Source organism: Erinaceus europaeus, chromosome 14 (genome assembly GCF_950295315.1).
Source record: "Erinaceus europaeus chromosome 14, mEriEur2.1, whole genome shotgun sequence".
Taxonomy (NCBI): Eukaryota; Metazoa; Chordata; class Mammalia; order Eulipotyphla; family Erinaceidae; genus Erinaceus; species Erinaceus europaeus.
In genome coordinates this window covers 28,056,211-28,083,393 of record NC_080175.1, presented here as the reverse complement: position 1 = coordinate 28,083,393, position 27,183 = coordinate 28,056,211, and the positions used below count along the sequence as shown (strand labels likewise).

The 27,183-nt window shown below is 52.4% G+C and overlaps 2 protein-coding genes across 9 annotated transcripts in view; one reads left to right on the top strand and one right to left on the bottom strand.

Moving 5' to 3' along the window:
* The window catches only part of PDZD7 (PDZ domain containing 7), a 25,038-nt gene extending 4,604 nt beyond the window's left edge, over positions 1 to 20,434 (bottom strand). The window contains exons 1-12 of one of the 6 annotated variants that reach the window (XM_016191364.2): positions 20,314 to 20,433; positions 17,883 to 18,328; positions 16,924 to 17,319; positions 11,224 to 11,364; positions 10,755 to 10,929; positions 9,841 to 10,017; positions 9,453 to 9,600; positions 7,533 to 7,593; positions 6,743 to 7,144; positions 5,857 to 6,054; positions 3,180 to 3,230; positions 1,577 to 1,752 (exon numbers count right to left, since the gene is read on the bottom strand). In XM_016191364.2, the coding sequence (XP_016046850.1) occupies positions 1,577 to 1,752; positions 3,180 to 3,230; positions 5,857 to 6,054; positions 6,743 to 7,144; positions 7,533 to 7,593; positions 9,453 to 9,600; positions 9,841 to 10,017; positions 10,755 to 10,929; positions 11,224 to 11,364; positions 16,924 to 17,146 (1,752 nt within the window). In that variant the 5' untranslated portion in view covers positions 17,147 to 17,319; positions 17,883 to 18,328; positions 20,314 to 20,433. Of the gene's footprint in view, positions 1 to 1,576; positions 1,753 to 3,179; positions 3,231 to 5,844; positions 6,084 to 6,742; positions 7,145 to 7,532; positions 7,594 to 9,452; positions 9,601 to 9,840; positions 10,018 to 10,754; positions 10,930 to 11,223; positions 11,365 to 16,923; positions 17,320 to 17,882; positions 18,329 to 20,313 lie in introns of those variants that run through there. The other 5 variants (XM_060171466.1, XM_060171469.1, XM_060171468.1 and 2 more) reach the window with 5 other exon arrangements.
* Positions 19,061 to 27,183, top strand: SFXN3 (sideroflexin 3). 3 transcript variants are annotated; one of them, XM_007530290.3, is made up of 11 exons: positions 19,061 to 19,216; positions 20,333 to 20,496; positions 21,839 to 22,013; positions 22,892 to 22,986; positions 23,318 to 23,393; positions 23,552 to 23,637; positions 23,841 to 23,968; positions 24,133 to 24,182; positions 25,115 to 25,164; positions 25,600 to 25,647; positions 25,901 to 27,183. In XM_007530290.3, the coding sequence occupies exons 2-11, from the start codon at positions 20,336 to 20,338 to the stop codon at positions 25,995 to 25,997; spliced, it is 966 nt and encodes a 321-aa protein (XP_007530352.1). In that variant the 5' UTR covers positions 19,061 to 19,216; positions 20,333 to 20,335; the 3' UTR covers positions 25,998 to 27,183. The 3 variants fall into 3 exon arrangements, with proteins under 3 accessions (XP_007530352.1, XP_060027462.1, XP_060027463.1); XM_060171479.1 differs by having other exon boundaries at positions 19,157 to 19,229; XM_060171480.1 differs by having other exon boundaries at positions 19,180 to 19,233.

Sequence of the window (27,183 nt, the reverse complement as noted above, 5' to 3'; positions counted from 1 at the left end):
GCATAGGAAGACTTCAGATCCTCGGGAAGGTGACATATGGGAGTGAGGGGCAGAATGAGTCATGTGTCGTGGTGAACTGCAAACCACTGGCACTGAGGAAAACTGAGTCTCAGAGGAGGTTGGGGAGATCAGGGTAGACTTTGTGGAGGTGGTGACATTCACACTGACATTTAGGGATAGATGCAGGGTAGAAAAGTGCTTTGAAGGCAATGTTTATGAATATGTCTGACTTGACTGTGGAGTATATGAGGGGCCCCATGTGATGTGTAGTGACTATACATGTTGTGACTACAATGTAAGTCCTGGAACAGTGCAGTTTTGTAAGGAGCCATAGAGATGAGAATATGGCCACAGACGCTTAGAGATCCCAGGTTCGACTCCCAGCACCATGATAAGCCAAAGCTGAGCAGTGATCTTGTAAAATAAATGAAAAGAAAGGAAGAAAGAAAAGAGAATAGTTTGGGATTTGGTATGATTAGGATTCCTGCCAGGGCTCCACCCCCAAGGGTCTGGTTATCTTGGTGGGTGGGTGGGGCCTGGGACAGGTGTGGCCTGTCTGAGCGCCCCATCTGCTTCCCCGCAGTGTTCTGAGACGCTGAGAGAGTAACCTGCTGGTGAAGGAAATGCAGAACGAAGGGAGGAGCTGAGCAATTTGAGAATCAGTCACAGAACGCCACCTAGTGGTTAGCTTCTGGATTTTTCAGGCCGACTGGAGGCGGGAACAGACTAGAGACGACCAGCTTGGCAACTACTGAAATGAGCGCAAAGGCTTTTAAAACTGCTTGCAGCTTGCACCCCTCTCCGCGGACTCCTCCCATGAACCCAGTACAGGAAACCTGGGGTTTCTTGGATGCGGGTGGGAGAGGGCACACTCGCTTGAAACCTCCTCACTGTTACAGATTTCCTCAAAGCTGACCTCCGCCCCTCTGTTCCTGTTTGAAGAGGGGGAGGAACAAAGAACAGTATAGGTGTTGGGAGAGGTTTGAGATGCGTGGGAGGACAAAGGATTCCTGGCTCAGATAATAGGGGCCAGGGCAGGGCATCAGGCTGGACACAAGGCCAGGAGGCTGGGGTTTAAAGAGCACAGAGACAGGTGGCTGCAAGGACTCATGTCCCTCCATCCCTGTCAGACTTTTTTTCTCAAGGAGGCCAACCCAAACTGACCACTCAATTTATTTTTTGATTTGTTTCATTAGAAAAAAAAAAAGGCACTTAAAATGAGACACCTAATTTGTGACTTTTGGGTGATTTTTCTAGGGTCTTCTCCTTCACAGTGCATGTGATTTGTTGCATGTTTTGTTGTGTGTTTAGGTTCTAGTTATTGTCTATTGTCCCTTCCTGAGTGGAAGCTCAGTGTGTGTGTGTATGTGCGTGTGTGCGTGCGTGCGTGTGCGTGCGTGCGTGCGTGTGTGTGTGTGTGTGTGTGTGACACAGAGAAACAGGCAGGCAGAGACATATGACTCTGCTTTAACTACGTTGGCTTCACAGCCTTGTGGTCTTTGGACAGTGACCTGAAGGGATGGGGCCAGGAGACATCGTGTCTGTGTGCTGGGGCTGGGGTAGGCCGGGGGCTCACCCGAGAACAGTGGCGGGTGACAGCCAGCACCTCATCATCAGTCAGCAGCCTCCGGGCCAGGTCTTGAATGAGGGGCCGCCGGCTCTCCCAGGCCTGCACTTGCTCATCTAGGTTGGGCAGCTGGCTGGAGGGGCTTCCAGACCTGGCAGAGAGCAGCACCTGGCCCCGCTCACGGTCTGCAAGGGGGTGTGGTGAAGGGAATGGGAGCCTCATTTGGGGCCAGACCACAGGACAGGTTGCTTGAGGGGGCCAGCTGCTTTCCACCATGGTCTCCCATAATAATCTGTCCCCACAGGCAGAGCTCTAGCCCAGCCTCCCAACACAAATTTATCCTAATATGTTCTCTTTCTCTTAAAGATTTTATGCTGGGGGGGTGGTGGTTGGGGAAACAGCATAATGGTGATGCAAAGGACTTTCATGCCTGAGGCTCTGAACTCCCAGGTTCAATCCCCAGCATCACTATAAGCCAGGTATGATCAGTGCTCAGGTCTAAAAAAATATTTTTTTCCCAGAGCGTCTACCCCTAAAAAATAATTTTTAAAAATTTTATTTTATGTATTATTATTATTTTGCCAGAGCACTGCTTAGTTCTGGTGTACGGTGGTGTGGTGGATTGAACCTGGGACTTTGGAGCCTCAGGCATGAGAGTCTGCATAATCATTATGCTGTCTCTCCTACCCCCAGTCTGTTCTCTAAAGGAATCCTAGCTGAAGACCCTGGAACCCTTGAACTTGAACCATCATATTAGTATGTTACCCATTAAGGCTTTTTTCTTTTTTAAAAAAATATTTATTTTATTTATTTATTCCCTTTTGTTGCCCTTGTTGTCTTATTGTTGTAGTTATTATTGTTGTTGTCGTCGTTGTTGGATAGGACAGAGAGAAATGGAGAGAGGAGGGGAAGACAGAGAGGAGGAGAGAAAGATGGACACCTGTAGACTTGCTTTACTGCCTGTGAAGTGACTCCTCTGCAGGTGGGGAGCCGGGGTTCGAACCGGGATCCTTATGCCGGTCCTTGTGCTTTGTGCCACCTGCGCTTAACCTGCTGCGCTACAGCCCGACTCCCTTTTCTTTTCTTTTAAATTTTTTTTTATTATCTTTATTTACTTATTGGATAGAGACAGCCAGAAATCGAGAGGGAAGGAGGGACAGAGAGGAAGAGAGACAGAGAGACACCTGCAGCACTGCCTCACCGCTTGTGAAGTTTTCCCTTGCAGGTGGGGACCGGGGACTCGAACCTGGGTCCTTGTGCATTGTAAAATGTGCGCTCAACCAGGTGCACCACCACCCAGCCCCACTTTTTTTCTTTTCTTTCTTTCTTTTTGCCCATTAAAGTTTTAGTACAGCCTCCATCAGGTCCCCAAAACCTGTCTTCAGGAGTCCCAGCTCAAGCTCCCTAGTCTTCTTTGCAACTCTAACTTTCCTAGTACAGTTAGTTCAGTTTTTTTTAGCTGTTTCCAAACATGTGCCTTCCCACCTTCTTGATGCCCCATGTTAGAACCCAACTGAGTTTGGTCCAAAGCTGCCTAGCTGTTCTTAAGATGCACCTCCACACCCCCCACAGCTCTCTGGAAACCACCTCTTGGTAAAGGGGTTATGATTACCACGTTTCAGTCTCCAGGTGACGAACTTCTGCACTGGTCCAACGCCCCCTGCTATGAAGAATAAAGAGGCTCAGCCTTTGCTCCCCCACCCCCCGCCATGAAGAAGCAAAATGCTCAGTCCCCTCTCCCCCCATCAGCCCCTAATCTGAAAACAGGGTTCGTGGAGGTCAGGATGTGCCAAATCACTGGCTCGAGTGGAGATCTCAGGCTAGATGGAGATAAGATGAGGATAAAGGCTCAGCCTTCATTGGCAATGGGGAGCCAACAAGGATTTTGGAACAAGAGAGGGAACAGTCTGTCTTGTGCTCATGGAAGGTCATTTGGGGGAGTTGGGCGGTAGTGCAGTGGATTAAGCGCAGGTGACGCAAAGCACAAGGACCAGCGTAAGGATCCCGGTTCGAACCCCCGGCTCCCCACCTGCAGGAGGGGTCGTTTCACAAGCAGTGAAGCAGATATGCAGGTAACTATCTTTCTCCCCCCCTCTACCCTCCCCTCCTCTCTCCATTTCTCTCTGTCCAATCCAACAACGATGACATCAATAACTATAACAATAAAACAACAAGGGCAACAAAAGGTAATAAATAAATAAATATTTTTTTAAAAAGTCATTTGGAAGCCAATGTGTGGTGAGAGGGAAGAAAAGGACAAACTGGGAGCACCCCCTTTAGAGGACAGAAAGAAAAAGAGGAACCCTGAGCTGGGCCCTTGGGGCTGTGGGAGGAGATAGGGCTGAAGGAGGAGGCTGGCTGCCCTGATGTGAAGGGACTGTCATTTCTCTGGGACTTATGATCACTTTTGATACCAAAGATCAGGGCCTAGTTCCTCCCTGACATCCACTCTCCCTGATGAGAGCAGCCAAGTGGGACTGTACCCCATCTCTTGCCAGTGCTTCCCACAGTAATGGTTGACCCTCTCTTCACTACCACATAGTGGCTTGTTGGATTTATTACCCGAACTGGGTCAAGGGGAGCCTAGGGCTTCAGCTGGGACCATTTAAGAAGAAGCTCTCATACCCCTGGGTTGCCAAGCCTGCAGGATAATGGAGCTTAGTCAGGGTGAGGGACACCTCTGAAGGCAGACGTCTGATGGGAGTATTTATACCTTTAGACCCACCTCAGTCAGACCTCATTTGGGAAGTTGTTTTTTTTTCTTCTCACTTTGTCACCAGGGTTATTGTGGAATTTCTACCCCTGTATATGATTCCTCTCCTCCAGGTGAACCCCCCTTTTTTTGAGATAGAGAGTGAGAGACTGGGAGAAAAGAGAGACATCACAGTATTGCTCTAGCACTGTGAAGTCTCTCCATTTACGTGCTCCTGTGTGGTGGCTGGGGGCTCCAAACCAAGTCCTCACGTATAAGGAAGTGTGCATTCTGCCAGCTGAGTCACCTCCCAATCCTCCAAGAAGTCATTGACTTTGTTTTTTTTAAATTTATCTTCTTTTAAGAAATATTTAATTAATTTATCAAAAGGGGAGGTGATAAAAGGGAGAGAGACACCTGTAGCACTGCTTTACCACTTTCAAAGCTCCCTCTCTGCAAATAGGGTCTGGGGACGAGAACCTGGGTCCATGAGATGAGCATGGTAATGTGTACACTCAACTGGCTGTGCCACTGCCTGGCCCCTTCTTCTTCTTCTTCTTCTTCGTCTTCTTCTTCTTCTAGCGTTTGCCCTTCTTCCGTAGCCAGTCAACTTAAGTCATTTTAAAAACTAGTTTGAGGGGGGTGGGGGTAGATAGCATAATGGTTATGCAAATAGACTCTCATGCCTGAGGCTCCAAAGTTCCAGGTTCGATCCTCTACACCACCATAAACCAGAGCCGAACAGTGCTCTGCTTAAAAAAAACAAACAAACACAAAAACCTAGTTTGAGGGGCTAGTCAGTGGCACTCCTGGTTAAGCACACATTACCATGCACAAGGACTGGATTTGAGCACCTGCAGGGAGGAAGCTTCACAATTAGTGAAGCAAATACTGCAGGTTATCTCTCTCCCCCCCTCCCTCTCCCCCCTCCCCTCTTAATCTCTCCTTATTCTATCAAATAAAGGAAAAAGGAAAAAATGGATACCAGGAGCAGTGGATTCCTTGTGCAGGCACTGAACTCCAGCAATAACCCTGGTGGCAATACATTTTTGTAAAAAAAAAAAAAAAGGGCAAGCTAGTTTGAGTTAAGTTTCTGTCACATGCAAACCCTAAAGCCTTATCCCATCTGCATTTGGTTGCATCTCTGGATCTCAGCAGACATGTGAGACCCTCTGAGGATTCTCAGGAAGCCCCAAGCATTAGTGAAGCCTGTCCAGTCCCCCTCCTTCATGGGGTCCTCCAGATCTGGCCCTTCTCAGGAATGGTCCAAGAGCTGGAAAGGGGAAGCCACTTGCACCAGGAACACAGGGATCTGACCGGAGCTCTCCCACTTCCCAGCTATCCAGGACTCCTTCAGTTTCCCCTTCTGCAAAACAGGGAGGTGACCACTGTGTTTTCTGAACACTTTCTGTGTGTCAGACAACTTACTGAGTGGTTTACCTCCATTATCTCCCCCTATTCCTAGAGAAATAGGCCTCACTTCATTCTCCTCCTGAGGAAACAGGTTCACAGCTAGGCAAGGCACTGGGTAGGCCTGAGGCCCATAGCTGCTGGGCATTGGAGAGGGATCCACTGCTGGCCTCTAGCGACCACTGACCTTTCTCCATGTCCAGGCGAGGACGGGGCTTGGTGGGGCTCCTGCTGTCCAGTGTCCAGGCCTCTCTGAGACCATCCCCAGCCAGCCTCCCCTGTCGCCCTCCCTTGAAGAAGAGATTCATCAACGTCTTGGAGCGCTGCAGGGCCCCCTTCTCCCCAGAGGACCCCGACTTCTCCTTCTTCCGCTGCTTCTTCTCCTCTGCAGACACGAGGGGGCACCCAGGAGGGCTGGAGGGGTGGGCAGAGGGAAGGGGCAAGGGTGTGGGGTGGTGGGCAAAGAGAAAAGGGAAAGAGGAGGCAGATAGAATCTGCAGATTGCTGGCGTGGTGGCCATGGGAATGGGAGTGTGGGCAGGGAGCCTTATTGGACTCTATTCCTTCCCCATTCACAGCAACTCTGCCAGGATCTACTGAGGGGTGCTGTGTATAGCGCTCTGGGGACCTCAGGACCTCAGGATAGAGGGGCTGAGTTTGGGCATTTTGGGGGCCCAGAGCTGATAGGAACTGGCATTGGACTGAAGATGGTTTTTGGTTCAGGAACCAGTTTGAAATGGAGGTATCCCAAGAGGGTGTGCTGACCACTGTCATAAAATATGTAACACAGGGCTGGAGAGATGCCATAATGGCCCTGCAAAAAGACTTTCACACCAGAGGCACCAAAAACCCTGGGTTCAGTCCCCAGCACTATCATAAGCCAGAGATGGTCAGTATGCTGGTAAAAGAAGAAAAGAAAAAGGAATAAATAAAATAAAATAACACATTTGTATATAAAGATGGAACCCAGAGCAGGTGTGAAGACATTTTGGGCTGAGGGTGGGGCTGGGCTTGGGCGGGACAAGGTCCCGAGCAAAGGGAAGCTTGGGCAGGCCCCCACTCCCCTCCACGTACCCCACAAGGTCAGGTGGCTCTGGGAGCGTGTGATGGGAGGCCGGGGTCGGCTGAGGGCCAGTAGCAGCGCCGTCTTGGGGGACTCTGAGAGTGCAGAGTCCAGGCGGCGGGCGGGCGCGGGGCCATCAGAGCGGATGGCCGTGTCCCTGAGGATGACAGTGGGCCGCACGCTGCACCAGGTCTCCATGCGCCCCCCTGGGTCTGGCTCGGTCTGCATGGCGGTGTCCGCTCTCCCCCAGCCCGGGCCCCGGCCACCTGGCTCCTCCGCCCCCAGGCAGACATCCATGCGGTCGGAGGGCAGCGAGCCCTCGGCCGAGCTGTAGGGGGCGCTGGAGGCATATGAGGACACGCTGGAGCTGCTTTCGGAGGCGGGAGACAGCTGCTGCAGCACACCGTTGCTCACTGCAGGCAGGGGAAAGGCAGGGCAGCTCAGGAGTCTGAGTGTGGGTTGAGGGTCCTCCCGCCCCCCCCCCCCCCGACTCCCCACACTTGCAGCCCACTGCAAACACGCGCGCACACACACACACACACACACACACACACACACACACACACACACACACACTGGCAGGCCTTGGAGGTGGGGAAGCGTCAGGTCTCAGCCCAAAGCTGGAACCACCTGTGCTGATTTGCTGACAGACCTCAGGCCAGGCCCCTGCATGCTCCATTCTCCCCACTTCCTAGATCCTAGGGATCTTGGATTCCAACCCGCAGCTTCTGAAAGGGGAATGGCTTTAGGTAGTGTGGAGGGCTCCAGCCCTTTTCCCTACTTCAAAGCCTGAGCACTTACAACGGTCCAGCCAGCAGTATTCAGAGACCATCTCCTTGTAGGCAGGATACCGGCCAGTCTCCTGGGAAGGAGACAGTGAGCACAGCATGGCATGGGGGTGGGGTAGTAATGGGGGAACAGGGCCAGGGATAGATAGCATAATGGTTATGCAAAGAGACTCTTATGGGGGGGGAGCGGGGGGGAGGGTCATTTCACAAGCGGTGAAGCAGGTCTGCAGGTGTCTGTCTTTCTCTCCCCCCCTTTCTTCCCCTCCTCTCTCCAGTTCTCTCTGTCCTATGCAACAACGACATCATCAACAACAATAATAACTACAACAACAAAACAGGGGCAACAAAAGGAAATGAATAAATATAAAAAAAAGTTTTAAAGGAAGAAAAAGGAAAAAAAAAAGAAAGAAATTGGGCAACAGTGGAACAGGAGAAACCTGAGCCCATCATAAGAGTCCATTAGGCACAGGCCACTTTCTTTTTGAACATGCGAGGCACCTTTATACTTCAGGATTTTTATTTTATTTTTTAATTCATTTTTAAAATTTGATTTATTTATTACTGGATAGAGACAGAGAGAAATTAAGAGGGGAGAGGGAGATAGACACCAGCAACCCTGCTTCACCACTCGTGAAGCTTTCCCCCTGCAGATGGAGACCAGGGGCTTGAACCTGGGTCCTTGCGCACTGTAGTGTGTGTGCTTAACCAGGTGTGCCACCGCCTGACCCCCCTCAGAACTTTTATTATTTATTTATTTATTACGAGAACGTTGCGTAGCCCTGGCTTCCAGTGTTCCTGGGAATTGAGCTTGGGACTTTTGGTGCATCAAGCATGAAAGTCTATCTTGCATAACCATTGTTATTTCCCCAGCCACCCCGTTGAACCTGTTGCTCCATCTGCCTAGATTTTCTCCCTTTAGCTCATCCTGCACCTGGCTCTTTCTCCCTCTTCAGCTGTTTTATCTTCAGAATTCTGCTTTGAAGACCCTGGCTGAAAGGACCTTCCTAAAGCACCCCACCTCTCTTCTCTGTTAATTTTATCCCAGTAGTGTCACAGTCTGAAAGCATTTAGGTCACGTGCTGTCTGTCCCTGGTAGCAGAGATCTTGTCCATCTTGCTCACTGTGTAGCCCCAGTACCTGACATGGGGACCATCACACAGTAAATACTCAAAAGTACTGAATGAACATAGTGGGGCATAGTAGGAGAGAGGAGGAGGAACACTGGGGCTCCTTTGAGAGGAAGGAAAGGAAGACCTGGAATGTGGGGGAGGTGGAGAATTGAGGGGCCAGGGGGTGGAAAGGTGAGGGATGACCAGGAGGAGAGCAGAGTCAGGACTGGATGTGAGGGGGGAGCATTTGGAATCATCTCCTCCAGGAGCAGAATGACAAGGACCTGATCCTCAGGCAAGTGTGAGATCTACATAAATAATGAATCCAGCCGCCTCCCTTGAAATCCAACCTCTAGCCTTGTCCAGCCCTCCTTGCCCTGTGCCCTGAGGATGCACACTATGTAGGACCCTGCCCAAGCCACAGCTACCCCACATTTCCACCTTTCTACTCAAATTCTGCAGGGTTTTTAAGAAGGGGCACTGGCCTCCAGCACTGGGGAGAGGCTGAGTAGCTAGCAGTGGGTTGTGAGTTTCTTGGCTTCTCTGAACCTCAGCCTCTTCTGCAGAGTAGAGGGCAGTGTCTGCCCCTCTCCTTATTGCCCCCCCCCCCATGTGGCTGTGGAGAAGTGGAAACTACAAGGGAGGGGAGTGGGAGACAGCATAATGGTTATGCCAAAGGCTTTTATGCCCAAAGCTCTGTGTTCAATCCCTGGCACTTCTAGAAGCCATTGCTTTGGGGAAAATAAAAACTGGAGGGTGGTGGCCACGTTAGCAGTTGGGTGCTCTGGGAAGTGCCTGTGCCTGCCCACCATGCTTCTGCCCACCTTAATGGTCAACATGATGTGGGTTTGGCCCTTCAGCACCTCCACGGCCTGGCTGTGGCTGATGTCATCGAAGCGGACTCCGTTGGCTGCCAGGACCTGGTCCCCCACTTTGATGCCATTCTCCTCAGCCAGCCCACCATGGTCCACTCTAGAACCAGACAGTTCTGACAGCTTGTGGGCCAGTACTCCCACAAGCCTTCCAGACCCTTCCCCCAGGTGTAGAGATGCGCCAGGCATACTCGGTCTTCTCCTGGTGAGGGCTGTTCCCTAACTCTGTCACAGACCTCCCCCTAGTCCTTGCTTGGACAGGTAGCTACCCAGAATGCCTTTACACCCCACCCCAGCTCTAGCCCTGGTCCCCGCCCATTGGTTCAAGGCCCACCCTCACTTGGACACGTAGATGCCCAGGCCAAACTCCTTGCCGCCTCGGATGTTGAAGCCCAGGCAGAAGTCGTCAGAGGTGGTATAGAGGTGCACAATGCGCCGTGCCCCGTCCTCAGAGCTGCTGTAGGATGGCGTGGAGCTGCACTTCTCCACCACCAGCCGTCGGTTCACCACATCCACCCTGGGATGATATTGTGGGGTCTCAGCAGGAGCCCACCCACAGACCCCCAGCATCCCTGACTACTGAGTGGGAAAGGAGGACTGTTTTAGGGACTCCTTCCACCCTCAGCCTGAGCTTCACCCTATTTTTTTTTCACCAGAGCACTGCTCAGCTCTAGCTTATGGTGGTACAGAGGATTGAACCTAGGACTTTGGAGCCTCACCATGAGAGTTTCTTTTCTTTTTTCTTTCTTTTCTTTTTTTTTTCTCTCTCTCTCTTTTTTTTTTTTTTTTTTTTTACCAGAGCACTGACTCAGCTCTGGCTTATGGTGGTGTGGGGGATTGAAACTGGGACCTTCGAACCTCAGGTATGGGAGTCTGTTTCCACAACCATTATGTTATCGCCCTTACCCAAGAGTTTCTTTGTATAACCATTATGCTATTTACCTCTGCCCCACCTTAATCTTGTTACTGAGTAGCTATATGATGTGCCAGGTCCACTTCGAATCCTCACATTAATGGGAGGGAGAGGTGCCATTGCTGTGCTCAGGTGCCCAGCAGCAGGACCAACCTCTGGGATTTGGGGAGGAGGGCTGAGGGAAAGGGACGCCTTTCCTCATCTCCAGGTAAGGCCTTACGCCCTAAGTGTCTGGTGCTTGAGGCTGGAACCCACACAGGTCAGGCCCTGTCTTTGGCCCCATGCTTTGAGCCCCTCCCATCTGGACTGTGGGTGGTGGGGCCGGGGCCCGGGCTCCTTACCACGTAGTCTTCTCCTTGGAGAACTTGATGCCTGGCACCCGGCCCATGCGTCTCACCATCATGTGCAGGCGGCTGCTGCCCGTCAGCACCTTCACGGCGCTGCCCATGGTGGTGCTCTCCAGGCTCAGTCCATTCACTTCCGTGATCTTGTCCCCAACGCACAGGCCAGCCCGCTCTGCCAGGGAACAGGGGGGCTGGTGTAAGCCACTTGGGAGAAGTCCCTGGGATGGAGACTGAGTCTGCAGCAGCAAACCAAGCTTCCACGAGACTAGGGCACCCCAGGTAAGGTCTGACTGTTCCCCCTCTCATTAGCCTGGGGAGCCTATCCATTAGCCCACTCTGCCCTGAGGTGGGGGCCTGTCTCCCCTTGGGTTAGGCCCTCCAAAAACTAGGCTGTTCCCTCCATTCCTATACCCCACAGATATGGGGGTCACATCCTGGCCAGGCCTTGCTCCTGGGCTACACTCACCTGCACTGCTCCCTTCCTCCACCTTGCTGACAAAGATGCCCAGGCCGTGCTCAGAGCCACCCCGCACGCTGAAGCCCAGCCTCCCTGCTGGGCTCTTCTCCACATGCACAGCATGGATGATGTCACTCTCATCACTGTTGGCTGTGGGTGGGGACAGAGGCATGATTCCATGTCCATTCTGGTCACAGTAGGCCCCGGGCTTCCCCAGCTCGAGGCCTGAAGAACACAGGTATCCAGGACCGTGTGTGTGTGTGTGTGTGTGTGTGTGTGTGTGTGTGTGTGTGTGTGTAGCCAATTTCTGCATCCTCTCTGCTGTTTCAAGATCCTGGGACAGGAGGGGTATGAAAGAAGGCAGGACAGAACTCTGTGCTGGATGACATTTTTCACCTTCCTCAGTGTATTGGTATGTGGGCGGGTAGGGGCATCTAATGTTTACTAAACTGCCCACGCTTGGATGCCTGGAATAGAATGAATTCCTAAAACTCTTGTCATTATGAGGGTCAGATGATTAGCAAAGAGGTTCAAGGGGCCAGGAGGTAGCACACCTGGTTAAGTGCTCACATTATAGTGTGCAAGGGATCCAGGTTCAAGCCCCTAATTCCCACTTGTAGGAAGAAAGCTTCATAAGTGGTGAAGTAGGACTGCAGGTGTCTATCTCCTTCCCTCTCTACTTCTCCCCCTCCCCCCTATTTCTTTCTGTATTTATCCAATAATAAATAAAATATTTAACAAGTTATTTTTTCCTCCAGGGTTATTGCTGGGCTCGATGCCTGCACCATGAATCCACCGCTCCTGGAGGCCATTTTTCCCCCCTTTGTTGCCCTTGTTGTTGTAGCCTCGTTGTGGTTATTATTATTGCCAGTGTTGATATTGTTCGTTGTTGGACAGGACAGAGAGGGGGAGAGAAAGATAGACACCTGCAGACCTGCTTCACCGCCTGTGAAGCGACTCCCCTGCAGGTGGGGAGCCGGGGGCTAGAACTGGGATCCTTACGCTGGTCCCTGCACTTTGCACCACATGCCCTTAACCCACTGCGCCACCGCCCAACCTCCTATTCAACAAATTTTAAAGAGGAGGTTCAAAATTTCATTCTGGGGGGCTAGTTAGTGGCTCAGAAGGTAAAACGCACATGTTAGCACATGCAAGGACCTGAGTTCAAATTCCTGGTTCACACATGGAAGTACTTGCAGGGGAGAAGTTTCTTCTTCTTCTTTTTTTCCCTTTGCCTCCAGGGTTATTGCTGGGCCTCAGTGCCTGCACTAAGAATCCACTGCTCCTGGAGGCCATTTATTCCCCCATTTTGTTGCCCTTGTTGTTATTGTTTCCATTGAAGTTGTTGTTCTTGGATAGGACAGGAGAAATCGAGAGAGGAGGGGAACACAGAAAGAGGGAGAGAAAGACAGACACCTGAAGACCTGCTTCACTGCTTGTGAAGTGACCCCCTTGCAGGTAGGGAGCCGGGGGCTCAAATTGGGATCCTAACACTGGTCCTTGCACTTTGCGCCACTTGCACTTAACCTGCTGCGCTACCACCCGACCCCTGAGTTTTTATTTATTTATTATTTTAATTTTTTAGCCAGAGCACGGTTCATCTCTGGCTTATGGTGGTGCGGGGGATTGAACCTGGGATTTTGGAGCCTTAGGCATGAGAATCTGTTTGCATAACCATTATGCTATCTACCCAGATAAGTTTCTTATTTAAAAAAAAAAAAGTTGTTTTAATGAGAGAGAGAAGGGGGGAGGGAAGAAAATCAGAGCATCGCTGTGGCACATATGGTGTTAGGGGTTGAGCTCAGGGTTTCGTGCTTGAGTCCTGTGCTTTATCAACTGTACCGCCTTCTGGGCCGCAGGGAAGAACATTTACAAGCGGTGGACTGTGTTAAAGGCATCTCTCTGAAGGGGGGAAAAAGGCTTCCAGACTTAACGGAGTTGTGTAGGTACTGAACTTTATCGATAACGCTTATGGGAAAAAAGAGAAAAAGAAAGAAAAATATTACTCTTGGGGGACATAATTGAGGGTGTTGGAGTTTTCCAGTTTGTGACGGGAATGAGTATATGCATTTTAACTTCTTTCTTTTTAAAAATTTGCTTATTATTTTTTAATTTGGGCAGAAAGAAATTGAGAGAGAAGAGAAGATAGCAAGGAGAGAGACATCTGTATCATTGTTTTACCACTTGTGAAACTTCTTCCCCTGCAGGTAGGGAGGGACTAGAGGCTTGAACCTGGGTCATTCTTTGCACATGGTAACACATGTGTATTCAACCAGGTGCACCACCAGTCCCTACTGTTCACTTTAACTTCTATAGTTGAAAGTTATTCTGGGACAGGTGTTCTGTGTTCTTGCCTGTGAAATCCTTCCCTGAGGCTTCTCTAGGGCCCTGAAGGGGATGTTAAAGTTGGGATTTTGAGCCTACAAGTTAAGGGCCTCTGAGGGGGGAAGCTTCCCTAGGTTTACTGCCCAAATCCAGGCCACCAGCCTTTTCTTTCAGGTAGTGGGCAGCAGCCTCCTCAGACTCCCCACTCCACACTTGCCCCATCCCCACCCACTCTCCACACACTAACCAGAGTTAGTTTTTATAGCAGATTATGCCTCTCTCCTAAATAAAAATGTGCAGGCCTGATAAGGCCTTCTGTGGGTTTCCTCTGTCCACCTGATACCCTCACCTCTGGTTTCCCTTCTTGGCTACAGTGACTGACTACTTTCCTGTTCCTCTTACAGGCCAGCCCTTCCAGCCTTCCAGGGTCCCCTAGACCAGTCATACTCTTGCCCGAATATATATATATATATATATATATATATTCAGGCAATATATATTTGTATATATATATATTCTATCGGATGTATTTGTTAATTAATGAGAGAAAGAGGGAGGAGCCAGAACATCACCATGGCAATATGATTTTAGGGATTGAACTCAATACCTCATGCTTGAAAGTCCATTGCTTTATCCACTATGCCACCTCCCAGACTGCACCCTGACTTGAAAAAATTTTTTTTAATATTTATTTAGCTTCTCTTTTGTTGCTCTTGTTTTTTATTGTTGTTGTTGTAGTTATTATTGTTGTTGTTATTGATGTCATTGTTGGATAGAACAGAGAGAAATGGAGAGAGGAGGGGAAGACAGAGAGGGGGAAAGATAGACACCTGCAGACCTACTCTACCTCTTGTGAAATGACTGCCATGCAGATGGGGAGCTGGGGGCTCAAACCAGGATCCTTACACTGGTTCTTGTACTTTGCGCCACCTGCACTTAACTCACTGTGCTACCGCCTGACTCCCTGCACCCTGACTTTTTTTTACATAAAGCCAGCTCTGACTCCTGAGTCCATCTGACTCAGACTCTACTTTCTCAGAGAAGCCTTCCTGGGCCACTTCTAGCTGAAGTCCGTTCCCCTCTTCCCAAGTAGTGTATTAGGATGAGCCTCAAAGCCAGCTCCCCAGCTGCATCCGCAGCCACTGGGGACTTATCAAACACATGGGTTCTTGGACTTTCTTGCATAGTCACTGAACCAGAAGCGCTGGGTACACAGTAGCACAATTTCTCTCTAGATAAGCTCCCCAGGTCACTCTGGTAATTCTTAAAAGTTAGAGACCCACCACCACCATCACAACATCCAAATCAGTATTTTCAAGATGTTTACCAAACTTTCTCATTTCCTTATTCCTTATATCATTCATGTTCTGTCACCTTTCCTCTTTTCTGCCCATGAATCTTCACAATGGTTGGTATTTGCTAAGTTTTTTTTTTTTTTTCCATAGCACTACTCAGCTCTGGTGTATAACAGTGCAGGGGATTAAACCTGGGACCTCAGAGCCTCAGGATGAGAGTCTGTTTGCATAATCATTATGCTGTCTCCCTTGCCCCTGCTAAGTATTTTTTTTAATAGATGAAAGGAGTAAGGAGAGCAAGGAGAAGGCTTGTTTGGATTAAAGACATTGGAGTTTCACTGGCACAGGTTGAGTTTGAGATGTTGGGTGGACCTTCTGAGGGTTCTGTGGGTGGTGGTGGGAGACCCACTGTGTCTCCCTCATTGGTTGTTTTATGTTCCTGGATTGGTTTAAATAAGGACATGCAGGGGGGTGTGGGGTGTGGTTCCAGGCTGCAGTGCATTGGGAGAAGTTTGAGCTCAGGTAGAGTTCAAAGGCTCCCAGCATACAGAGGCTCAGACTATCTGCTCAGAGCAGTGTCGAGTGGCCCCCCTCCCCATTGCTGGGAGACACAGTGGGTGAGGCAGAGGGAGGGAGCAGTCTTGAAAGCTTTGGAAGAGGATGTCAGTGGGACAGTATATGTAGCCAGCATTTTACAGAGCTGGGCATGGTATGTGTGTACGTGGTGGGGCAGTATAGAGCACAACACTTAAATTTTCCTGTTGTTCCTGGGGGTTTCACTGCTCCAGGTTGACTTTTTTCAGAGAGAGAGAGAGAGAGAAGAGAGAGAGAGAGAGAGAGAGGTACCATGACACTGAAGCTTCCTCGTGTGCAGTGGGAGCTAGACTTGAGAACTTGGGTCACATGAATGGGTAAGCAGCACACTATCCAGATGAACTATTGTGACATCCTGATAGCACAGTCCATCCCCACCTCCCAGGGTTATCTCTAGGGCTTGGTGCCTTGAATGACCAGTTCACCTCTCCTGGTGGCCATTCTCCCTCACTTTCTTTTATCTGATAGGGAGGAGAGAAAGTGAGAGGGTAGGAGGAGATGGAAAAGGAGAGAGAAACACACCTGCGGAACTTCTTTACTGCTCATGAAGCTTCCCTCTCTGCAGGTGGGGACTTGGGGCTTGAACCCAGACCCTTGCATATGGTAGTGTGTGCATTCAACTAGGTGCACCACTGTCCAGCCCCAGCAGAGTTCTTTTAATACAGTGGGGGACATACAGAGACAGTGCTACAGCACTTCTTGTACCTCTTTGTGTCCTGGCTCTGGAAGGAGGGAGACTTCTATGACAAGAGTGACAATGGTGACCCTCAAGCAGTCCCTTACTGATCACCTGAGATGAGGCTCAGTAGGGTGGTGGTAGTGAGGGGGTGACTTTGCTGGGTTAGCCTGCTCTCCCCTACCTCAGAGGCCAGGGAAGGGGATGGAGGTACCCAGCTGGGTTGAGGGAAGAGCAGGGCCTGAAAAGTCCAGTCTGGGATTCAATCCAAGATGCTGTGATGTCTGAGGGGGAGGAACTAGAGATAAGGATCTGGTCTTGCCCAGGGAAAGCCTGCGGGAGGGGGGGGGAGGGCACTCTCTGGTTGGTACTCCAGGTCCCACCCTGCTCCAGTTCTGTGTTGCCTCACACCTGTCAGTGTAGCCAGGCAGTCTAAGTGCTCTTCCTGCTGTACTTCATATTCATGCATTCCATTTCCAGCCATAGTCTGTACTATTCCCCCTGCCCCAGCCACCAGCCCAGTGCTTTGTTTAAGTCTCATTATATCAGACATTTCTGGAAGGAGCAGACTGTGCCTCATCTCTCTCTCCAGGTCTCCTGCGGTACTTTCCCAGAGTGTTGGTATGCAGTGAAATGGCATTGAATAACTCAAGCTTAGGTCTCTCCTTCTGGACCCAGGGGGTGCTGGGCCCCCCTCCCCACCTCTCTAAGCCTCCCATCTTTGGAGTCCCCCACCCCTGCAACCAGACTGATTCTGCCTCCTCCTCCTCCTTAATGGCAGCTATCTCCTATCCCCACCCTCTGCTCCCGAGCCCCCACCTTCAATGGGGGAGTTGATGAGGATGACGCGGCCCATGGGCGAGGAGGCTCGAATTCCGCGCAGGGGCCCGTTCAGCAGCCGTTGCTGCTTCCTCAGCAGGTATCGCGTTGCGGAGCCCGCGTCGCTGCCCAGGTGGCCCCGGGAGGACAGGGAACTCAGGGAATTGGAGCTGAGGTCTCCGAGGCCTAGGGGCTCGAAGCCCACTGTGAACCCGTGCGCCATGGTGGCTAGGCTGGGGCGGCGCCCTGGGGTCGGGGAGGAACCCGCTAGCCTTCCGCAGGAGGGGCCCCGAATGCTCTGAGCTCCATGAGCTTCCTCTGCAGGGCTGGGGTCCGTCCCAGTGAGCGGAGCCCGGTTTCCCGCTTCCGTTGTTGCTCAGGGGTCCGTGCTGATATCTGGGCCGCGAGATCAGGGATTGGGAAGGGTGTCAATTTTCCCTTACAGTCCCCCCCCCCCCTTTGCCACCCTCTCCCTGCTTTCAGCCTTCTGTCCTCCCAAGCCTTGTAAGGCTCCTCAGCTCCCCGTTCCTAGCCAGAGACCTGCTCTGGAGTCCTACTAACTTTTGGAAGTTACTTATCCAGCCGGGTGGGAACTTCTGCTTGCCCGCCCAGCGGAGCCATTTCCTTCTGTTCCCAGTCCACGGTGGAGATGGAGAATATGCAGGTGCGATTATCGCAGACCCCAGAGCTTCAAGCCATGTGAAAGTCACTGGGGTCAGGACAAGTCGCGCCACCACCTCTCCCGATGAGGAAATGAGTTGGGGGGCCCTGGCTCTGGCCCCAGGCCCACGCTTCAGGACCTAGGACAGCTGCAGCCAAAGGCCCGGGAGATTTCCAGGCCCTCTCCCTGCCCTCGAGTCTAAAGGGATCCCCGGACTGGGAGAGGGGAGAGAAGGACCTGCAGGAGAGAGCCCCACTCCCGCCCAAGCATCCCGCACAAAACCTAGGACCCAACATACAGCACCGCGCTCCTGGATCAGTCCTCCTGACTCCTCAGCTCTACCCTAGTTCACGGGCTGGGCCTCCGCACCTTCTTGTACGCGCGGCCGCCGCCGGCCTCGCCCGCCCGCCCGCTCGCGGGCGCGAGCGACTGCAGTGGCCCCGGCTCTGGACCGCGACCCTCGGCCGAAGGGTGGGGGCAGGCCCGCGCTGTGCAGCGCTCCCGTTGGCCAGGAGAACCGCCACTCACCACTTTCCAACACCTTCCTCCTGCGCCCTGGACGGTGCTTAGTTACCAGGGTTGGGGAAGCTCCAATTCCTATTCCAATTCGAATGCCGAAGCCCCACCCCATCCGGCGAATTAGGACTTCTTGGATTTGGACTTGCGGGGTTCCGCTAGCGGTTCAGTCCTGGCGAGCCCAGAACCGCACCCTCTGCAGGCCAGGCCGGCCACCTCTCTTCCGCGCTCACCCCTGAGGTCTCAGCGGGGCATGTAACTCGGGTGAGCCTTGTTTTCTTCACACGCACCCTCCTTCTCCATCAGAAAGTGTCACCCAGTTCTGGAAAAGACGACGCAGGGCGAGGCTGCTGGCCTCAGCACACCTGAGAGACTAGTGTCTTTCAGGTGCCGAGCCTGACACCCCTCCACATCAGGCGGGGACTGAGGCTACTGTCTGTGATGCAGGGTTAGGGAATGGAAGTCTAACGAAATTGGGGATCCAATGGAGCTAGGAAGGGCTGCAGAAAGGAGACAGGAGGGGCTTGGTGAGCAAGAAAGGGTTGGGACATAGAGGGGGACAGGCGGCACAGGCCTGTGGAGGGCTGCAAATGGCTCAGTGCTTGTAGGAATTGGGGTAGGAACCCAGGGGTCAGGTAGGCTGTGGGCACTGCCAAGGCAGCCAAGTAAACAAGGGGCGGCAACTCGAGTACCCGGGGCGCCCCATTAGGGCCACAGTGCCCCGCGCCTCCCGCAGAGCCCCGAGACCTCTGGCCGCGGGGCTGGCGCCTCGGAGGTCAGCCCAGGGCCTGGGCGCCCGCCCGCCCCCCTCCGCAACCCCCCCCCCCCCCGCCTCTCCCGTGGCGGATGGGGCCAGAGCTGATCCCCGAGCGCGGATTGGCTCGAGGAGGCTGGATCCTCGGGGGCCGCGCTGGGGGCGTCACCGCAAATGACACCCACCGCCCCCCGGGCTCTACCAATCCCGAGCCGCGCCGGGCCGAAGGGCCCGCAGAGCCCCTTCCTGCTGCGAGCGTCACGCATGACGTGACGCGTGATGGGCGGGAAGGCGGGGGCTACGCGCAGAGAGGAAGGCGGGTCTGCGGCTGCAGGGCGCTGGAGCGCGGGGCGCAGACAAGCGTGAGTGCAGGGGGTAGGTGAGTGGGGGGGGGAGGGGCGGCGGCTGGGAGCCGGTGGAGGGGGCCTGGCTTGAGGTTCAGTATCTCCCGGCTCTAGAGAGATTCCTAGGACTCCTGGGGGTAGGGGTGAGGATGACAGGGTGGGGTTCTGCGTGGTCACAGTGTCGTTTCTGCAGCTAATGCTGTGCTGTTCTCTCATCTCATCTCTCTCTATCTCTCTCTATCTCTCTCTCTCTCTCTGCATTTAACAGTCTTTGTATGCGTAGGTAGTGTCCAGCCTGTTTGTGTGTCTGTGCCGCCGGGCATGTGTGATGGTGTCTGTGCCCGGGTATGTGAGTGTGAGTGTGTGAGCAAGAGGAAGGCGTGTCTGCCTGTGAAAGGAAGTGTGGTTGGAGGGGATTAGTCATTCTGTAGGATTTTGCCCATTACAGCCAGATGGCTGCTTTGTGCAGAAGGGTGGTTCTCTAGAGGTTGGGAAGAGGGGCTGCTGGAGGTCGGTAACTGGGTGCCCCCTGCCCTGCTCAGCTGGGGAAGCTTCCAGCCCTTATCATGGGCTTCAGAAGATGAGTTGGTCCTACAAAATACCCATGGTTGAGATCTGGAACAGAGAAACCTATAGGTGGCCAGAGAGCCCTAGCTCTTCTTGGGTGGGGTCTGGGGTATGGGAAAACCTTCTGCCTTCTTTCTAAGCAGCCTTGGGGGCAGGGTTGTGCCAAGGTCTCCAGGCTGCGGGGACCTAAAGCTGGCAGGAACATAGATGTGCAAATGCACAGAACACACATTTTTTTTGCTCACAGAGCTTGCAGGAGCTGCAGTGTGTGTGTGTTGGGGGCTGCCACAAACACACACATGTAGATACTTGTGGTGGAAATCTGCACCAGGCCAGAGTGAAAGCTGCTCCCTCCTCTCTACCCCTCCAGAGGCTGCAGGCTCTGACTGGGCCTCCTCTGGAAAACAGCTCCTCCCCCGACCCCTGCTTACCTTTCTGGAGTCACCTTGAGCTCCAGAAAGATTGGCAGTAGGCCCAGGGACCAGAAGAGGGCCACCAGATGCTCCTCCAGGTGGAGCCCTTGGTCTCCCTTCCTGGAGCCTTCTGACCCTCCTCTCTGTCCTGTAGAAAATGGGTGAATTACCCTTAGGCATCAACATCCAGGAGCCTCGCTGGGACCAAGGCACTTTCCTGGGCAGAGCCCGGCATTTCTTCACTGTGACTGACCCCCGGAATCTACTGCTGTCTGGGGCACAGCTGGAAGCTGCCCGGAATATTGTGCAGAACTACAGGTGACCCCCATCTTACTCCATCTGACTGTGTCCCCGGGATTTCATTCCCTGTCATTAACATATGTACCCTGTGCATATGCCTTCCCCAGTTTGTGAGTGACCTTGTCTTGCTGCTCATGTCCCTTACTTACTGGCCCTGTTTGCTAGAATCACAGGCGAGTGCAGCTGGGAGCTTTAGCCTAAAGAATATGAGAGTGTTTAGGTTGAGAGCTGGCATAGATAGTTAAGGAGGAGCTAGTCTATGCTGCACTAACCCTGTAAGGGGATTTGGCCTCTGCTGGCCCATCCTCTGCACAGCCAGAAGGGCTAAAAATTCCAAGGAAGTATGAGGAAATCCCCCTTCTCTCCAGGAAGAAAACCCCTTGCATTGCCCTAGCCATTAAAAAAATGTTTATTTATTAATGAGAGGGAGGGGGGAACAAGAGCATCACTCTGGAGGATGCAATGCTGGTGATTGAGCTCAGGACCAATTGAGAGTTTAATGTATTATCCACTGTGCCATCTCCTAGGTCCCTAGTCACTTTCCCCTTCTAATTCCAATATCACTTTATTGAGGAAATATTGATTTACAGGTCTTTTTTTTTTTTTTTTTTTTGGTCATAGGGGCATTTCCACATTTCTCCAAGATAGACATCAGTACATTTCACCCTCAATGAAACCGCCATCTTATCCCACCTTAGAGACCTAGGCCCCCAGCCTCATCTTATTCTTCTTCCCTTCCTCTTTCTGAGTCCCTGAGTCTCCCTAACCACTTTTGACTCATTGAGTACCATTATTACCCATGACCCAACATTTTGGCAGAAGCAAAAGGTACCCCCTTTGTATGGTTAAAAGAGAAATAGAGGGGCCAGGTGGTGGTGCACCTGGTGGAGCGACATTTTACGTCGCGAAAGGACCTGGGTTCGAGCCCCCTGGCTCCCACCTACAGGGGGAAAGCTTTGCAAGTGGTGGAGCAGAGCTGCAGGTAGCTCTCTGTCTATCTCCTTCCCTCCCGATTTCTGGCTGTTTCTATCCAATAAATAGAGATAATACGAAAATTTTTTTTAAAAAGTAGCCTCTAGGAGCAATGGATTCATGGTGCAGTCTCCAAGCCCCAGCAATAACCCTGGAGGCAAAAACAACAACAACAACAACAAATAAAAATTAAAAAAAAAAAAGAGAAATAGAAACAAGAGTCCTCACTTTGGGAAACTTTGGCTATTTCACCCCACCCCATCCCCGCCGCAAGTAGAAGCTCCTTTATTCTGAGATTGGAGGGCACAGCATCTGCCTGGACTTCCCCAGTGCTAGGTGTGCAGGGAAGATCTTCCCCCCAAAACTGCCAGTCTTCCAACACTTTCAGGGCTGGTGTGGTGACCCCAGGGCTCACTGAGGACCAGCTGTGGAGGGCCAAGTACGTGTACGACTCTGCCTTCCACCCTGACACGGGAGAGAAGATGATCCTGATTGGCCGCATGTCAGCCCAGGTGCCCATGAACATGACCATCACCAGCTTCATGCTCACCTTCTACAGGCAGGTCCTGTCCCATGCTTCACCTCCCTGAAAACTAGCATGGACTGGCAACTAAGTGCCAGTCTAGGCAGCAAATAGTGGGTGGGGACCAAGTGGTGTTGCACCAGGTAGAGTGTACACATTACCATGCATGAGGATCTGGGGTCAAGCCCCTGGTCCCCACTTGCATGGGAGGAAGCTTCACAAGTGGTAGAACTGTACTGCAGGTGTCTCTTCTTCTGTGTCTCTGCCTCTCTTTATCTCTCTGTCCCTTCCCTCTCTATCTCTCACTTTCTATCAAAAGAAAAAAAAAAAACAACCACCAGGAGCAGTGGAATTGTTTTGTGAACATTAAGGCCCAGCATACCCCTGGTGGCAAAAAAGAGAGGTGGCAGGGGGTGAGGGAAAGAAAAACAAAATAATAGGTGGCTAAGAGCTCGCACTAGGGGCTGGCAAAGTAACTCACTTGGATAGCATACTACTTCTCCAGGTTCAAGTTTGGCCCCCACCATACTGGAGGAACGTTTGATGTTGTGGTGTGTCTCTCTCTCTGTCTGTCTCTGTCTCTTTGTCTATGTCTGTCCCTCTATCTGAAAAAATCATCCTGGAGCAGTAAAACCTCAGTGATGACAAAAATAATAATAGTAAAACAAAAACAAAAAAGCTTTCCTTGCTTTGGAATCCCTTCTAATCCTCAGAGCTCTGGATCCACCCACCCCGAGATAGTGGGTATATTTGTGTAAGTGGGGACAACCATGCAAGGAGTCCCCAGAGCAGGAGCTGGGTTAGTACCTGGTCTCTCCTGAGGGTTCAGAAATAACCTTTGGGGTTTCCCTCTCAGGGCCTAAGGATGTCGGACACTGTAGAGGGGACAGAAATAAGTGTCTTTGTTCCCTCAGGAAGACCCCAACTGTGGTGTTCTGGCAGTGGGTGAACCAATCCTTCAATGCCATCGTTAACTACTCCAACCGCAGTGGTGACGCCCCCATCACTATGAGGTGAGTCTCCAGGCAGTGTTGCAGCACTGCTAGTCTGCCAGTGATCCCTTCTGTTCTCAGGGGGGCGGCCCATGAGTATCCTTCTTTCAGACTGCCCCCATCCCACTTTCCTGGCCTGAAGGCATGGGGTCCTCTTGTGTTTGCTTTGAACAACCCAACTCTTCAAAGGGAGAGACTGAGGCTTCCAGAAAAGTCTATGCTGGTGCTGGGGGAGAGGTTTCTTTGCACTGAGGCCCCCCTCCCATGCCTCATGCTGAGGACTGATGTGTCTTTGGAGGGTAGAGCCACACGCTGGGCTATTCACTTCCCTCTCCTGCCTGGACTCCCGCAGGCAGTTGGGAACAGCATATGTGAGTGCCACCACCGGAGCTGTGGCCACAGCCCTGGGACTCAAATCTCTCACCAAGGTAAATGAACCCTATTCTGCTGCCTCCATTCAGCTTTTACTCACTGCATTCTTCCTTTCCACCCATCCCCCCTGGCCTACAGCTCCCTATGCTGCTCCCCACAGTCTCCCCCTCCTTGTGACCCTCAGGACCACTAAGTAACATCTTTCCTCCCCCAGCACCTGCCCCCCCTCATCGGCAGGTTCGTGCCCTTTGCCGCTGTGGCAGCTGCCAACTGCATCAACATCCCCCTGATGAGGCAGAGGTGAGGGGCCCTGGTTCCTGGCATGTGCACACCCAAGGGGGGCGTTCCCCTCCTCCATGGCCCCAACTGTTGGGCCTGGTCTCTGTCTGGTGCTGAGGTCCTAGGTGGGAGAACAAGCCTTTGGATCTCAGACTTGTGAGCAGATTCCAGGGAATACTAGCCAGGGGACACTGCAGGTGGAAGCTGACCCCTCCCCTTTTCAGGGAGCTGCAGGTAGGCATCCCAGTAACTGATGAGGCTGGCCAGAGGCTGGGGCACTCAGTGACCGCAGCCAAGCAAGGAATCTTCCAGGTGGTGATATCGAGAATCGGCATGGCGATCCCTTCTATGGGTGAGGCAGGGGTGGCTGGTGGGCCACTGGAGGCTCTGGGACAAGGAGAGCCATTCTCTGGGATGGGGGTGGGGTTCTGAGGGAAGTGGGAGGAGCTATGAAAGGGAGATCCATCTTTCCTTTTGCTCCACTAACTCCCTCCCCACTGCCTGCTCTCCCCTCAGTCGTCCTCCCCATGATCATGGACTCCCTGGAGAAGAAAGACTTTCTGAAGGTAGGTTGCTGCCATCTTGGAGGTGCTGGTGGTTGGAAGCAGAAGTCACTAGTCCCCAGCCTCTCTCCAGCCTGGCCTGTACCTGAGAGCCACCTGGTTGTTCTGCTCTCACTGTCCCCTGCTCCTCTATTAAGGATAAACGGGCTGGTGCTGGTGAAATAGCTCATTTGGATAGTGTGTTGCTTTGCCATGAGCACGGCCCCCACCGCATTGAAGGAAGCTTTGGTGTGGTAGTCTCTTTCACTCTCTAGAAAAAAAAAAAAAAGAATGATTTAGGCTGTGGTGGTGATTGAGGGAACAGGAAGTGATGACGAGGGAAGAAAGGAAACCAGTTCTGACCTGGAGAAAACTAATGTCACTCAGAGTCATTTGGCACACAGAGGGAGAGACTTTCATCGTCCCACTTGATTATACTCATGCTGTCACCCCCTCCCTGACAATGACACACACACAGACTCACACATGCACCAGTAGGACTGGGAAGCATGACACTGAAATGTAGGCTCAGGCTTTTTCACTGAACATTTATTATTGGGTATTTTTTGAGCACCAGTTGGGCACATTACCAGAACAGCCTCTGTGGCTGGGGCGAATTGAGGGGGTGCGCACAGGAACACACTGGTACCATGGGAATGGGAAGAAGTGTGTAAAGGGTCAGAGAAGGATTCCAGAAGAAAGCAGCTTCTGGAGGAGGTACACATGAGCAGCTCTGAGAGGCAAGAGGGGGTGATGTGACACTGGGGTGGGGCTGGGGGGCAGTGGACAGGCCTGACTGAAATGAAGATGGGGACCTGGAGGTCCCAACCTTGCTATGGAAGAAGGAGAGGGCATGTGTCAGAGGCTCAAAGGCAGGGCTGAAGAGGTAGAGCCATGATGGGGTGGAGGCTGGGGGCAGGGATCCATACCCCATTCTGCTGTCTGTATTTCCGCAGCGCCGCCCCTGGTTGGGAGCACCCCTGCAAGTAGGACTGGTGGGCTTCTGGTAAGTGTCCAGGGTGTTCCCCAGCGTATGTGTGGGTGCCCTTTATGTGGTGTGCTTGTGCTTGGGTGACCACTTATTGCTATGAGATACTTATAAGCCTGTACACACAGTGGGGTGGGGTCTCAGGCACCTGGAGGCACGGCTGTGTGTGTTATGGGCAGTCGCTGTCCTTGAAGGCCTGGAGTCTGGTTGAAAGAGTTTCAGTCTTAAAACCTGGAGCAACACCTTTGAATACCACTTAGGCTTTCATGCACATTTGGCCCCTGACTCTGCCATTCACTGGCTGGGCGGTGCTGGCTCTTTCCCCAGGCAGAACCAAATGCCAGTGGGGGCTTGCTGCTTCCTGTCCCTGTGGGGTGTCTCCAGAGATGGGATGTTGGGAAGACTCTCAACTCAAAGCTTCACAAACCTTCCATCACTTTCTTTCTCTCCCAGCCTGGTCTTTGCTACCCCCCTGTGCTGTGCCCTGTTCCCACAGAGAAGGTAAGTGCTGCCCCTGGGTTGGCTGGGGACTCCCTGCTGGTCCCACAGCTCTGGAACCAGCTGGGCCTCAGGGGTCTTTGCTATGTTTCCAGATGGAAACTAGCAGGTCCTCAGCATATCCTGGGACTCGGGATGAGAATGAGCAGGACCTTCTGGCAGTTGAAAGAGAAGACTCTTCAGCTTGGGGGGAGGGTGACAGTCCCTTAGCCTGGGCCCTGGGGACGCTCAGCCTGTCTGTGCTGTTCTGTTGCAGCTCCATCCGTGTGAGCAGCCTGGAGCCGGAGCTGAGAGGTCAGATCAGTGAACACAGCCCCAGCACTGAAGTGGTTTACTACAACAAGGGCCTCTGAGGGAGGGTCAATGCCTGGCTCCCTTTTTCACCTCCTTGGGCTACTGCTTTAGTGGAGCCTTGCCAACCTACCACCTGCTCATCTGCCTGGCACTGAATGAGGGCTTGTGGGGTGGGCAGCAACCATTGAAACTAGCAATCATTAGGCTGGGAAAGGTGCCCCCCAAATAAGCCTTTTTGCCTCTCTTCTCTCTGGTTTCAAAAGTCAGGGTCACACTATCCCTTTCTCCTGCACTTGTGTGTCTATGTATAAGTATGGTGTGTGTGTGCACCTGTACACGTCATCCTGGGAGTGAGGAACAGACACGCTGTCCTGGGATGTCCTGATGTTTGACTTCTCTTCTCAGCCTACTGCCACGGCCAGGCAGCTAGGCTGCAGGACTTCCCTCTCTCGACTGTTCCACCAGCAAAGTAATTTCTGATAGCACTTTGCCTCCTCCTGGAGACAGGAGGAGCCCCAGAACCCCAGGACAGACTGAGGGATCCCCACAGGCCAGATTGGGCTGGGTCCTTTAGCTTTCTGATTCTTGGCTCCTGAAGCTGGAATGAAGGAGGCAGGGGGCCACCCCACTCCCACATCCGGGAATAGACTATTTGTCCAGAACCAAAGGGTGTCTGTGCCATGTGGACACCTCCAGGCACAATCCTAGGGGTTCTTGTTCAGCTCTAACATCAGTGTAGAATCTAAACTTATACTGCCAGCCCCCTCTACCAACCATATTGTCATTAAGGCAGAACAAGCATTCCCCTTTCAGAGCCCCGCTGTGCCAGGGGCACAGCTGTGGGACGGTGCTTCAACTCCACAGGTACCTGGGTGGGTGTAACAAGACACCTTCCAGGGCAGCTAGGCCTGGAGCATACAATCTTAAGACAGGGAGTTTGTGTTCCACTGACCCTTGTAGACATTTAGCAGAACTCCTCTTTCTTGAGGGTTGGGCCCATGTCCACCTCCATCCCCAAGCAGAGGAAGGGCCCTAGCACCCATGGCTAGTCCAGAGAGGTGGTGGGTTTGGGGTGTGAGACTTGGTGGCGCACTCCTGTGGCCTCTGGCTAAAGTAGTGGGGAGGGCAGATGAAGGCCCCAGTGGGATCCCATAAGAGCAGGACATGATCCCCTAGCCAATTGCCACCTGTGATAAAAGCTGTGCTGCTCTTGTACTCAATAAACAGAAAACTTGTCTGCCTCTA

What these genes read in the sequence shown, in the direction of transcription:
- SFXN3 (XM_007530290.3), top strand. Translation starts at nt 20,336, where the DNA reads ATGGGTGAATTACCCTTAGGCATCAACATCCAGGAGCCTCGCTGGGAC. An exon ending in TGCTCACCTTCTACAGGCAG is followed by an intron (nt 22,014 to 22,891) that starts GTCCTGTCCCAT and finishes TCCCTCAGGAAG; the next exon opens with ACCCCAACTGTGGTGTTCTG. An exon ending in GACGCCCCCATCACTATGAG is followed by an intron (nt 22,987 to 23,317) that starts GTGAGTCTCCAG and finishes GGACTCCCGCAG; the next exon opens with GCAGTTGGGAACAGCATATG.